General features: G+C 47.2%; 1 protein-coding gene across 3 annotated transcripts in view; it reads right to left on the bottom strand.

The window, feature by feature from the left end:
* The window catches only part of LOC147101903 (uncharacterized), a 136,273-nt gene that overhangs the window by 91,619 nt on the left and 30,665 nt on the right, over window positions 1-13,989 (bottom strand). For all 3 annotated transcript variants that reach the window (XM_085965994.1, XM_085965996.1, XM_085965995.1), the window contains exon 3: window positions 2,667-2,706. In XM_085965994.1, the coding sequence (XP_085822120.1) occupies window positions 2,667-2,706 (40 nt within the window). The remainder of the gene's footprint in view (window positions 1-2,666; window positions 2,707-13,989) is intronic.

The raw sequence follows: 13,989 nt of genomic DNA, 5'->3' as shown, positions 1-13,989 counted from the left end.
CGGCTGGAGTATTGTGTCCAATTCTGGGCACCGCACTCGAGGTAGGATGTGAAGGCCTTGGAGAGGGTGCAGGAAAGATTTATGAAAATGATTCCAGGGATGGGAGACTTCAGTTACGTGGATTGACTAGAGAAGCTGGGGTTGTTCTCCTTAGAGCAGAGAAGGTTGAGAGGAGATTTGATAGAGGTGTTCAAAATCATGAGGGGCCTAGACAGAGTAGAGAGAGAAACTGTTCCCATTGACGGAAGGGTCAAGAACCAGAGGACACAGATTCAAGATGATTAGCAAAAGAACCAAAGGCGACATGAGGAAAAACTTTTTTATGCAGCGAGTGGTTAGGATCTGGAATGCACTGCCTGAAAGGGTGGTGGAGGTAGACTCAATCGTGGCTTCAAAAGGGAATTGGATAAGTACCTGAAGGAAAATAATTGCAGAGCTATGGGAAAAGGATGGAGGAGTGGGACTAGCTTGCAGAGAGCCGGCACAGGCTCGACGGGCTGAATGGCCTCCTTCTGTGCTGTAACCATTCTATGATTCTATTCTACAGCATAGAATGTAATATTTTGTGGAAAATAACATGCAATTATATGTCAAAGGAAGGCCTCAAGGGAACACTCTTCAATCAGAGCTTGACAAACCTATGCTGAGGAAGAGAGTGTTTGAAGACCAGGACCTCAAACCCGGCACCAAGCTCATGGTCTACAGAGCAGTAGTAATACCCACCCTCCTGTATGCTTCAGAGACACGGACCATGTACAGCAGGCACCTCAAAGCACTGGAGAGGTACCACCAACGCTGCCTCTGCAAGATCCTGCAAATCCATTGGCAGGATAGGCGCACCAATGTCAGTGTTCTCACTCAGGCCAACATCCCCAGCATCGAAGCTTTGACCACGCTCGATCAGCTCCGATGGATGGGTCACATCGTCCACATGCCCGATACGAGACTCCCAAAACAAGAGCTCTACTCGGTGGGCAGAGGAAACGCTTCCAAGGACACCCTCAAAGCCTCCTTGAAAAAGTGCAACATCCCCACCGACACCTGGGAATCCCTGGCCCAAGACCATACAAAGTGGAGGAGAAGCATCCGGGAAGGTGCCGAATACCTCGAGTCTCTTCGCCAGGAGCAAGCGTAATCCAAGCGCAAACAGCGGAAGGAGCACAAGTCAACCCAAGCACCCCACCCACCCGCCCCTTCAACCACCGTCTGCTCCACCTGTGACAGAGACTGTAGGTCCCACATTGGACTCATCAGTCATCTGAGAACTCATTTTTAATGTGGAAGCAAGTCATCCTCAGTTCCAAGGGACTGCCTAAGAGGGGGGAAGATACTTCTATTAGCTCCCTGCTTCTGCTAATTTTGAATCATTCTCTCCCATCCATGGTTTGTTGTTGTTCACCATAAACAAATGGGTGGATGCCTCATTCCATGGCTATGTTACACAGCATGCAACACGATTCCTCCAGAGCGCATTGCAGAGTAGTCATGGTGTGATCCAAACAACAGAACAGTTGATTCGGCATTTGAAGTGTGTTTGTGTTGATGGTTTCCAAAGTGTGGGTCTCACGCAGCTGGTAACAATCCCAATATAAACCTGGGAGATTTGCTATAACGAGTCTTCCTGGATGCTGGCCTTAGTGAATCCGGCAGTTTGCACTAGTGTTGCTGCTGGCTATGCGAACCCACTCTTTGGGAAACATCAGCATAAGCAAGCCATTGACATAATTTTAAAAGCAGCCCAAATGTCTGCTCAGTGAGATTCTTGCCTCTTACACGTGCTTTGTTATACTTTTTGTTCCGGGCAATCAATATCTCAGGAGACAACTTTTGTTACCCTGAAATAAATGGAAAACTCAATTCCCTTAAGATATATGGTTCATGAGTTCCCTGGAAACCCTGAATGAACCTGCATATTTTTTTGACAGTCGTCACAGACCATTTTAAAATTCATAGACTGGTATCTTTTTCTGTTGCCGGAGATACGGCACAAGAGAGTATTGGACGCCCACAAGTTGGAAAATCATTCCCTACATTGTTGATTGTAAGATCTCCAAACGTAATCAATGCAGCATGAGAAAGAAAGAAGGCACTTAATCATGTCCTCAGGACATCCCAAAGGACTTTACAAATAACAGATTACTTTTTACTTGCAGTCACTGTGGTTATATAGACAAATGTGGCAATCATAGGCCATTTAGCCCATCAAGCCTGTTCCGCCATTCAATGAAATTACAGCTGATCTGTGATCTAACTCCTTATTACGTACATCAAGGTCCCACAAACAGATGAATGACCAGATAATCGTTTCGTGGTGGAGGTATTTATGTTGGCAAGAACACCAGGAGAACTTCCTGCTCTTCTTCAAAAAGACCCTCTGTTATATTTTATATTCACTTGAGCAGGCAGATGTAGGCTCAATGTAATACCTCATCCAAAATATGGCACCTGACAATGTGGCACTCTCTCAGTACTTCACTGAAATGGCAGCCTCAATTATGTGCTCATGCCCATAAATGGATTAAGATGAACACACTGTTTGACTAAAACATTAAAATAATTACCACCATAAATTGAATATGTCCTGAATGATACAATTGGATGTCTATACAATAGTTACATTATATTTTGTTTGTCCTTAAGATGGTAGGAAATTCATTTGTACTCACTTTGTTTATTCATTCTCGAAGCTATATTGTCAGGCCTGTACTATAAAGAGAAACAAAATATATTGCGAATCAGATGAAGGTAAGACATAAATACTGCTATGTAGAACCTAATGTACAACAAACCGTGCATTAATTAGTTCAGCTGGAAATGCTTCTATTTTTGTTTATTATGCTCTCCAATGCTTTTCTTCATTACTTTTAGTTTGTGTTTGGTTTGATGTGGCACCATGCAAAGATGAAAGGATGGGTGTACCTTTGGGGGTTCCAACCATGCTGCATAATTGAAATAAGAAAGATAAGTTCACGCAGGTGCAATGACCACTGAGACATCCCGGCCACACCTGCAAATCTTGTCTTTGCCTCTTCTGTTTGACTAGAAAAGCAGCTATCAAATTGTTCCATTTGTTACCCAATGCTCTACATACATGTAACCCCTTCACAGTTCTCTAGATATATGTGAGATGTGGTCTCTGTTGTAGACAGTATTCTATAGTCCAGTAAGGAGATCACTACTACAATGGCTTAATTCTAATTATCTTACTTTATAGTTTTAACGTCAGACAGTATAAGAAGATTACAGGTCAATGACCTAAATTAGACATTTGCATACATTAGAATGAATCCAGACATAATAAACATACATTCTCCATTTATATGGATTCAAAGGAGAATCTGTCCCTGTGTCCAAATTCGAGTGCACTCTTTAGTTGGCGCGCTTAAGTTGGAGCTCATGGTATGTATAATGTCTGCAAGACTTACGACTCCGAACCCCTTCGTTGAATTCTCTTCACGATCACTGAATCCCACTTTGAGTTCTGGATGCAGAGCTACTAATACGAAGGGCGGCGGCCGAGTTTGGAAGCCCGGGACGGGATGCGGCAGCCATTTGCCTCCTGAGCCCTCTTTTCAGAGCTCCTGCCCTCTTCTCTTCCAGTCGCTCCTTTCTTCCCGCTCGAAAAACCCGACTCCACCCCTTCCTCCTGGGGTTTCTGCCTGGAGACTGCGCAGCCTCACTGTCTGCAACAGTTGATACTGGTGCAGAATTATAGAAAGTATGCTCTTAGTCACATTGTGTCCTTAAAAGTTCTTGCCGTACCTTCACATGGGCAACTTTAACCCAGGGATTTATAACAATGATAATAGTGTCTAAGTTAAAGATTGATAACCATACTTAGCGTACATAACATTTCCAGTGGGTATTACACTCCCCCCTACCAAATATAGGCATGTCCCCATGACTAATGAACTTTACACATAAGTGGTTGCATGCTTCCCAACCATGTATAAAGGGAGGTAACATATCGAACCGTAGGGGCTATCATTACACTTGGCACTCCTAGTGTACTGTATGTCAATCTTTCAGGAACCTTCTTAACTCGCTGTGAGCTCCTTATTTCGGATACCCGGTCTTCAGTTCCTTCAACTACGTTGGAGGCGTTGGTTCCTTTGTTATCATGCCTTTCAGTCTCTTTTATCTCCTTCTCGGAAGCATCTGGTTCTTCCCAGACCATGTCCAAGTCTGAGCTAAATGGTTCAGACAATTCATCCAGATTCTGTCTTATGCGTCTTTCTGGGAGGTCGTACCATAGATCCCATTCTTCATCTTCCGACTCATCAGGTTCCTCATGATCCACACACTGTGTCATGGGTTTTCTGTCTTCTGGAACAAAGTTTTCCTGGTTTCTCGTTTTTTTCCTTCTTCTTCTCTGCAGGGTTCTCCTACTAGGTGTCGGCTCATTATCCGCTGGCGGATCCAGACGCACTTGCTGTCCCAATGGCAGGATATGATTCCGGTGCAGTATTTTTATGGGTCCATTCCCACCTGCAGGTTTTAGCCGAAACACAGGTAGTTGTGACATTTGACTTTCAACAATGTAAGGTGTAGAAGCCCAGCGGTCTGCTAACTTATGTTTCCCTTGAAGTCCTAGGTTCCGTATGAGAACTCGGTCACCAGGCATGAGTTGGGAAAAACGGATCTTCTGGTCATACCTCTGCTTATTTCCTTTATTCTGTTTGGCAGAAACAGACTCAGCAAGTTCATAAGCAGCTTGCAATTCCTTTCTCATGTCAGATACATACTTGAGGTAAGTTCTCTGTGATGTGCCATCACTGGATACTCCGAAACACAAATCCATCGGCATCCTCGCTTCACGTCCAAACATGAGGTAGTACGGTGAAAAACCAGTAGCGTCATTTCGGGTACAATTATAAGAATGAACAAGATGTCCAATGTGCCGACTCCACTTGTTCTTTCGCTTTGAATCCAGCGTTCCAAGCATGTCTAACAAAGTACGGTTAAACCGCTCAGGTTGAGGATCTCCCTGAGGATGGTATGGAGTTGTTCTTGACTTCTCAATCCCGAGCATGGACAACAACTCATGTATAAGTCTACTTTCAAAGTCTCTACCTTGATCACTGTGTATTCGCTTTGGCAGTCCATAGTGGATGAAGTATTTCTCCCACAACACTTTGGCAACGGTGGATGCTTTCTGATCCTTTGTGGGAAAAGCTTGGGCATAGCGAGTATAATGATCTGTAATGACCAAGACATTTGCGGTATTGCTGGAATCGGGTTCAATGGACAGAAAATCCATACAGACAAGGTCTAGAGGTCCATCACTTTGCATGTGAAACAGAGGAGCAACTCTTTTAGGTAAAGTCTTTCTCTGGACACAACGTGCACAGGACTTGCAGAACTCCTCAACCGCAGACTTCATACGCGGCCAATACAATCTGTCCTTGACCAACCCATAGGTCTTATCTACTCCCAGATGACCTGCGTCATCATGCAAAGACTTCATCACTATTTCCCTGTACTTTTCAGGCAGGACCAACTGTGAATGACATGGTTTAGTGGGTGGGTGAGTAGTTCTACACAACACTCCCTCTTTAATTTCCAAGTGGTCCCATTCTCTTAGGAGCAGACGACAGTCAGGATGTTTTGATTTGTCGATCTGTGTAATATCACCCAGACGGAGAGCTGAAAACACCTCATGAATACAGGGATCCTCCTGTTGTGCTTTGGATATTTCAGATGAACACAACATGGGTAAGTTTTGTACATCCAAGCTGGAAAGGTTGCAAAATGCCTGGGGAACAGCATGCATTGACGCTCCCAAGTGGTCAATCTCTCGGGCATGAAATGAATTCTTTGGTCCAGATACCACGGACATCTGACACATTACTTTCACATCTGCTGAAGCAACATCTTTCCACTCTGGTTTCTGGTAGTGTGGGTGACGAGACAGAGCATCTGCGTCAATGTTCTGGTTCCCAGGTCTGTACCTGAGACTAAAGTCGTAAGCAGATAGTGCAGCAAGCCAGCGGTGGCCGGTGGCATCAAGTTTTGCCGAAGTCAACACATAAGTTAATGGATTATTGTCTGTCCTCACTTCAAACTTCGCTCCATACAGATAATCCTGCAGCTTATCCACCACCCCTCACTTCAACGCCAAGAATTCTAGCTTATGAGCTGGGTAGTTACGCTCTGATGGCGTAAGACTGCGACTGATGAACGCTACAGGTCTCAGTCCTGCTCCTTGGTCCTGATACAACACACCACCCAACCCTTCTTGACTGGCATCCACGTGTAGCACATATGGCAACTGTGGGTTTGCAAAAGCCAACACGGGGGCTTGAGTAAGACTTTGCTTGAAGGTGTGGAAGGCCTCTTCGCATTTCTCATCCCATCTAACACCAAAAGGCTCAGAGGGTTTGAAGTAGTCCTTGTTCTCTTTACCTTTAGCCATTTTCTTCCTCTCGGCTGGTGGGAGGTAACCAGCCAGCAGCTGATTCAGAGGATGGGCCACTTTGGAGTAATCCTGCACAAAGCGCCTGTAATATCCGCAGAACCCAAGAAATGACCGCAAGGCAGTCACTGTGTTCGGTTTGGGCCATGTGGTAACAGCTTCGATCTTGGATGGATCTGTGGCTACTCCATCCTGTGATACAATATGCCCCACATAGGACACGGATGTTTGGCAAAACTGACACTTGTCCAATGATAGCTTGAGACCTTCATCCTCCAGGCGACCAAGCACTTTCAGCAACCGAGCTTCATGTTCTTCAAGGGTTTCCCCAAACACAATGATATCATCCAAGTACACCAATACTTCGAGCAAGTTCATGTCCCCAACTGTTTGTTCCATTATTCTTTGAAAAGTTGCTGGAGCGCCTGAAACTCCCTGTGGCATCCTTTCAAATTGGTAGAACCCAACTGGACATATAAAGGCTGTCTTTTCTTTGTCCAATTCACTCATCGGTATTTGGTAGTATCCACTTCTGAGATCCAACACACTGAACCACTTGCTTCCATTAAGACAAGCCAGTGCATCCTCAATTCTTGGAACGGTGTATTGGTCGGGAATAGTACGTCTGTTAAGCGTCCTAAAGTCCACACACATCCGAATCTTTCCGTTCTTTTTCCTCACCACCACTATAGGAGATGCATAAGGACTCCTGGACTCGGTAATGATCTCAGCTTCTTTTAACTGCGACAGGTGCTGTCTCACTGCTTCGATGTCAGCTGGTGCCAGCCGTCAAGACCTCTCCCGAAAGGGTTTATCTTCGGTAATTCTGATAGAATGGCGAGTACTCTTACTACAACCAACATCAAACTCATGAGTAGAGAAAACTCCTCTCCGCTCCATCATCTTCCTGACTAATCGGTCCTTCCATTCTTTAGGAACGAATGAATCTCCAAAGTTGAAGGAGGAGGGTGTCAGATCTCCAGTTGAGTTAACTTTGGACTCTTCCTTCACATGTGACGACAGTACATTTACAGGAAACAGATGCGCAATTGGCATTCCTTTCCTCAATGTGATTCCTTTGCCTGACATATTCCTCACGGTCACTGTAACTCTCCTTGACATCACAGCTGTCGGGGTCTGCAACTCTGGTCTCACCAGAAGCTCATTTGGAAACCGTGACTCTTCTGCAGGATCATCAGGTGACTCTATCAGAATGGCTTCAGTACCTGGCGTTCCAGGGAATTTTGGTATCCCAGGGATTCTAGCCACTCCTCCAGGACGCAGGGTGATAGGTTTGGCTCGAACGTACCACACAGTTCCTCTTTTGCTATCATCTACGTCGGAAGAAAGTTCAGGCAGTTTCTCAAAAGCCTTTTTGAAAACAGGGTGAATGTGTCTGGTGCTCAAGAAGTTTTCACCTCCCTGCTCTTTGCAGCTTGTCAGGAGTCGTCTCACTATGGGTGTATTACTGCCAACCAGTATGGAAACCTCACCTTTCACCATGGGGTCAGGGCAAACCAACACAAGTGCATCAATGGTCTCAGTGGTCCCTACATCAGCTTCCAAGAACTCCAACCTCAGCGACAAATAGCCATCATATGGGTAATCAGCAGGACTAAGGCCCCAGATCTGCAGAAGACTGATTGGGGTGAACGGCAAATGCGTCAGGTATCGGTCATAGAAGCATCTGTACAGTATGGTAACCTGAGAACCCGTGTCGAGGATAGCTTTAGTATAAATGCCTTCAATCTGTATTGATACAGCAGAACTCGGCCCTACTAAACCTTCAGGTATGATGTCTTTCATATCCCCTCGTCTATTATTGCACTTAGCGGAACGTGTCTTAACTACAGGGACAGCAGGCCGTTCCGTTACTGTGCCCCTTTGTAGTTTCCCGACTTCTTGGTAAGTTTTATGAGACGGTCATTTACTTTTTTTAGATTTTCCTCACCTCTACATTCTCGCTTGAAATGTCCATCCTTTCCACAGTTATAACAAAAGACTCCAGGTCTATCTCCTTCATGGGGATATCCTTTAGAGGAATCATTCATTTTGCTGTTAGACTTCGCAGGGTGTTCAACCTTTTGCACCCGTGCGTCATCCCTTTCTGTGTTGGGCTTAGACCGAAAATATGCCATCTCGTCTCTCATGACATTTATTTCCTTCTTCAGCTGTTCCATCTCAGGGTTGACATCACCCTTAGGAGTAGGAACTGTAACAGGAGTCACAAGCTTGGACATCACAGCACTCTTTGCTACATTCCGGGCCTGAAGCATATCCTCCTCCTCTCTGACTTCCCTTAGCAGCTCAGTGAAGGTAGGTGGATCTCGCAACTTATGGGTCATGCGTATGCGAAGAGCAGTCACGTCTTCGAGCAATGCACCTCGCACAACCTGTTCAATGCGGAACCGATTCATTTCAGGCAACTCAATCCCTCTTTTCCGTAACATACAATGCAGCAGTTTGTCTATTCTCAGCAGATAACTGGACAGCTTCTCTCCCTCACACTGGAATGTGCTTCTGAATCTGACCATCAAATCTGAAATGGTTTCAGTAGTTCCAAAGGCAGTTTCTAGAGCCTGCATGTAGTCAAAGGAAGTAGCAGAGGTGTTCTGCGCCTTTAAGAATCTTACAATGTCAGCAGCAGGACCCTTAAGGCTTTCTACTATTCTCTGCCTCTTCACATTGTCACTGCACTGCCATTCCTCTAGCAGAGGCAGGGTCTGCTCAGCCCAGGCGTCGTACTCCTCTTCCCCACTGGGAGTTGGTCTCACTCCTGAGAACATACGGAGCTTACGGTATCCCTGAGCCTCGAAGGGCAGATTGGTGCATTTATCCACCAGAGAACTAATGGCACTGACCAACTGAGTGTTCATATCCAGGGCCGAAGGACCTATCAGACCTTTGACATCAGCAACAGTCTTTCCTTCTTGTCTCAAGAATGACAACAACTTGGTCTGAAACCCTTCTTCTTCCTTAGTAGTGATAGGGACAAACTGAACTGGCCAGGGACCAGCCTCTTCAGAAAGCCCAACTGCCTCAGGTAAACCATGACCTCTCAGGTTCTCTGATGTCTGGATCAACACAAACTGCTTCTTGGTAGCTGTATCCAAGCAGCGCTCAACTATCCTAACCTTTCCAAAGGCTTTGACACAATTCAGAGCCCTTAGCAAGACATCATCAGGGTCATCGTTAGCAACACCATTCAGCACAATGGCATGGGTAGTAGCTATCTGCTTCCGTTTGCACCAAGCTTCAACCTCAATAACATCCATCTTTTATGCTCAAACAGCCCAGTAGAAACCACAAACCACTCTCTTAGCAATGAGCATTCAATACTGTTAGTTTACTGACATAAATAGACCACAATCCCGGACGAGCCCCCAAAATGTAACCCCTTCACGGTTCTCTAGATATATGTGAGATCAAGAGGGGCAAAATAGCTTACGAAAACAAGCTGGCGGAAAATATAAAAACTAACTCCAAAAGCTTTTATAAATATATCAAAAGGAAAAGACTGGTGAAAACCAAAGTTGGTCCATTGCAGTCAGATACGGGGGAATATATAATGGGAAATAAGGAAATGGCAGATCAACTAAATGCATACTTTGGGTCAGTCTTTACGAAGGAAGACACAAAAAACCTCCCTGGGATATCGGGAAAAATAGGGACATTGGCAAAGGAGGAACTGACGCAAATCAATATCTCTAAGGATATGGTGTTAAGGAAGCTAAAGGGATTGAAGGTGGACAAATCCCCAGGGCCTGATAACATGCATCCTAGGGTACTGAAGGAGGTGGCCCTAGAGATAGCGGATGCACTAAGGATGATTTTTCAGAATTCATTAGACTCGGGAACAGTGCCGATGGATTGGAGGGTAGCTAACGTTACCCCACTATTCAAAAAGGGGGGTAGGGAAAAAGCAGGTAATTACAGACCTGTAAGCCTTACATCAGTTGTGGGCAAAATGCTGGAGTCCATCATTAAGGATGAAATAGCGGAGCACTTAGCAAATGGGGACAGGATAGGACAGAGTCAACATGGATTTACAAAGGGTAAATCGTGCTTGACTAATCTATTGGAATTTTTTGAGGGAGTAACTGGTAGAATAGATGGGGGAGAGCCAGTAGATGTGGTGTACCTGGACTTCCAAAAGGCCTTCGATAAGGTCCCACATAAAAGATTAGCATGGAAAATTGAGGCTCATGGGATAAAGGGGAAAGTTTTGGCGTGGATAGGGAACTGGCTGTCAGATAGAAAACAGAGAGTTGGAATAAACGGCTCATTTTCTGAATGGCAGGCAGTAACAAGTGGGGTACCACAGGGATCTGTCCTGGGCCCCCAGCTGTTCACAATTTACATTAATGACCTGGATCAGGGAGTCGGATGCAGCATTTCCAAATTTGCAGACGACACTAAACTAGGAGGTGGGGTGGGCTCAGAGGAAGAGACCAGGAAGCTCCAGAGCGATTTGGACAGACTGGGCGATTGGGCGGATAAATGGCAGATGCACTATAATGTGGACAAGTGCGAAGTTATCCACCTTGGGTGCAGGAACGGGAGGGCAAATTATTATTTAAATGGCAATAGATTGGGAGAGGGGGAAGTACAGAGAGACCTGGGTGTTCTTGTACACCAGTCACTGAAGGCGAGCATGCAGGTGCAACAGGCGGTCAAGAAGGCAAACGGTATGCTGGCCTTCATAGCAAAAGGGTTAGAATACAGGAACAGGGATACCTTGCTGCAGCTGTACAGGGCACTGGTGAGACCACACCTCGAGTACTGTGTACAGTTTTGGTCGCCTCATCTGAGGAAGGATGTTCTTGCCATGGAGGGGGTGCAGCGGCGATTCACCAGGCTGATACCAGGAATGGCGGGAATGACCTATGAGGAGAGACTATGTAGTTTAGGGATGTACACACTGGAGTTTAGAAGATTGAGAGGGGACCTCATAGAAGTGTATAAAATTCTGACAGGTCTAGACAGACTGGATGCAGAAGGAATGTTTCCCTTGGCGGGTGAAAACAGAACTAGAGGACATAATTTAAGGATAAGGGCTAAACCATTTAGGACAGAGATGAGGGGGAATTTCTTCACTCAGAGAGTGGTGAACCTGTGGAACTCATTGCCACAGAGGGCAGTGTACGCCAGCTCATTAAATATATTTAAGAGGGAATTAGATATATTTCTACGGGCAAAAGGGGTTAAGGGTTACGGAGAGAAGGCGGGGACGGGATACTGAATTAAAGGATCAGCCATGATCTCATTAAATGGCGGAGCAGGCACGAAGGGCCGAATGGCCTACTCCTGCTCCTATCTTCTATGTATCTATGTATCTATGTGGTCTCTGTTGTAGACAGTATTCTATAGTCCAGTAAGGAGATCACTACTACAATGGCTTAATTCTAATTATCTTACTTTATAGTTTTAACGTCAGACAGTATAAGATTACGGGTCAATGACCTAAATTAGACATTTGCATACATTAGAATGAATCCAGACATAATAAACATACATTCTCCATTTATATGGATTCAAAGGAGAATCTGTCCCTGTGTCCAAATTTGAGTGCACTCTTTAGTTGGCGCGCTTAAGTTGGAGCTCATGGTATGTATAATGTCTGCAAGACTTACGACTCCGAACCCCTTCGTTGAATTCTCTTCACGATCACTGAATCCCACTTTGAGTTCTGGATGCAGAGCTACTAATACGAAGGGCGGCGGCCGAGTTTGGAAGCCCGGGACGCGATGCAGCAGCCATTTGCCTCCTGAGCCCTCTTTTCAGAGCTCCTGCCCTCTTCTCTTCCAGTCGCTCCTTTCTTCCCGCTCGAAAAACCCGACTCCACCCGCCCACAGCCCCGAGACCGGAGGAGCAGCGGACCTGCGCGGAAGCAGCCCGAGGCGGGAGAGCTTAAAGGCTTGAGAGGGAGCAGTCAGAGGCACCGAGGCCCACAGCCCCGAGACCGGAGGAGCAGCGGACCTGCGCGGAAGCAGCCCGAGGCGGGAGAGCTTAAAGGCTTGAGAGGGAGCAGTCAGAGGCACCGAGGCCCACAGCCCCGAGACCGGAGGAGCAGCGGACCTGCGCGGAAGCAGCCCGAGGCGGGAGAGCTTAAAGGCTTGAGAGGGAGCAGTCAGAGGCACCGAGGCCCACAGCCCCGAGACCGGAGGAGCAGCGGACCTGCGCGGAAGCAGCCCGAGGCGGGAGAGCTTAAAGGCTTGAGAGGGAGCAGTCAGAGGCACCGAGGCCCACAGCCCCGAGACCGGAGGAGCAGCGGACCTGCGCGGAAGCAGCCCGAGGCGGGAGAGCTTAAAGGCTTGACAGGGAGCAGTCAGAGGCACCGAGGCCCACAGCCCCGAGACCGGAGGAGCAGCGGACCTGCGCGGAAGCAGCCCGAGGCGGGAGAGCTTAAAGGCTTGAGAGGGAGCAGTCAGAGGCACCGAGGCCCACAGCCCCGAGACCGGAGGAGCAGCGGACCTGCGCGGAAGCAGCCCGAGGCGGGAGAGCTTAAAGGCTTGAGAGGGAGCAGTCAGAGGCACCGAGGCCCACAGCCCCGAGACCGGAGGAGCAGCGGACCTGCGCGGAAGCAGCCCGAGGCGGGAGAGCTTAAAGGCTTGAGAGGGAGCAGTCAGAGGCACCGAGGCCCACAGCCCCGAGACCGGAGGAGCAGCGGACCTGCGCGGAAGCAGCCCGAGGCGGGAGAGTTTAAAAGCTCACCTTTCGCGGGCTTTTTCTTTCACAGCTGGTGCAATCAGGAGAGCAGGAGGCCAGTAACTCTTATATAGGTGGAGCTGTTGCTAAACCCGAAACACTACAGTGTAGTGTCTCCCACCCTTCCACCTCCTCTAACCTTTTAGGGGTTAGGGGAAGTTGAAAAGGTAGGTTCAATTTATTTTATTTCAGGAGCCTAACCTAGGTGGAAAAGGTTCCAGGACAGGAGGCGGCAGTGAAAATACAACACCAGAAAACAGGTAGGTGACTGGTTGGTGAGTACTTTCACAAACTTATTCTAAGTAGAATTCAATAATTAAGCTAAATCGTAGTAAATAAAAGGGTATTGCAAGGGTTAAGTCATGGAAGGGCAGCTCGGACCCGTGCCATGCTCCTCCTGTGCCATGTGGGAAATCAGGGACACTGTCCCTGACAACTATGTGTGCAGGAAGTGTGTCCAGCTGCAGCTCCTAGCGGACCGCATGGCGGCGCTGGAGCTGCGAATGGACTCACTCTGGAGCATACGCGATGCTGAGGATCTTGTGGATAGCACATTCAGTGAGTTGGTCACACCGCAGGTAAAGGCTAGCTCAGACAGTAAATGGGTGACCAAAAGGCAGGGTAAAGGCAGGAAGGTAGTGCAGGAGTCGCCTGCGGTCATCTCCCTCCAAAACAGGTTTACCATTTTGGGTACTGTTGGGGGAGATGACTTATCAGGGGAAGGCACCAGCAGCCAGGTTCAGGGCACCATGACTGGCTCTGCTGCACAGAAGGGCGGAAAAAAGAGGGATAGGGCTATAGTGATAGGGGATTCAATTGTAAGGGGGATAGATAGGAGTTTCTGTGGCCGAGACCGAGACTCCAAG

Source organism: Somniosus microcephalus, chromosome 23, assembly GCF_052327205.1.
Source record: "Somniosus microcephalus isolate GS21.2 chromosome 23, FLI_Smic_1.0, whole genome shotgun sequence".
Classification (NCBI taxonomy): domain Eukaryota; kingdom Metazoa; phylum Chordata; class Chondrichthyes; order Squaliformes; family Somniosidae; genus Somniosus; species Somniosus microcephalus.
This window is presented reverse-complemented; position numbering and strand designations above follow the sequence as displayed.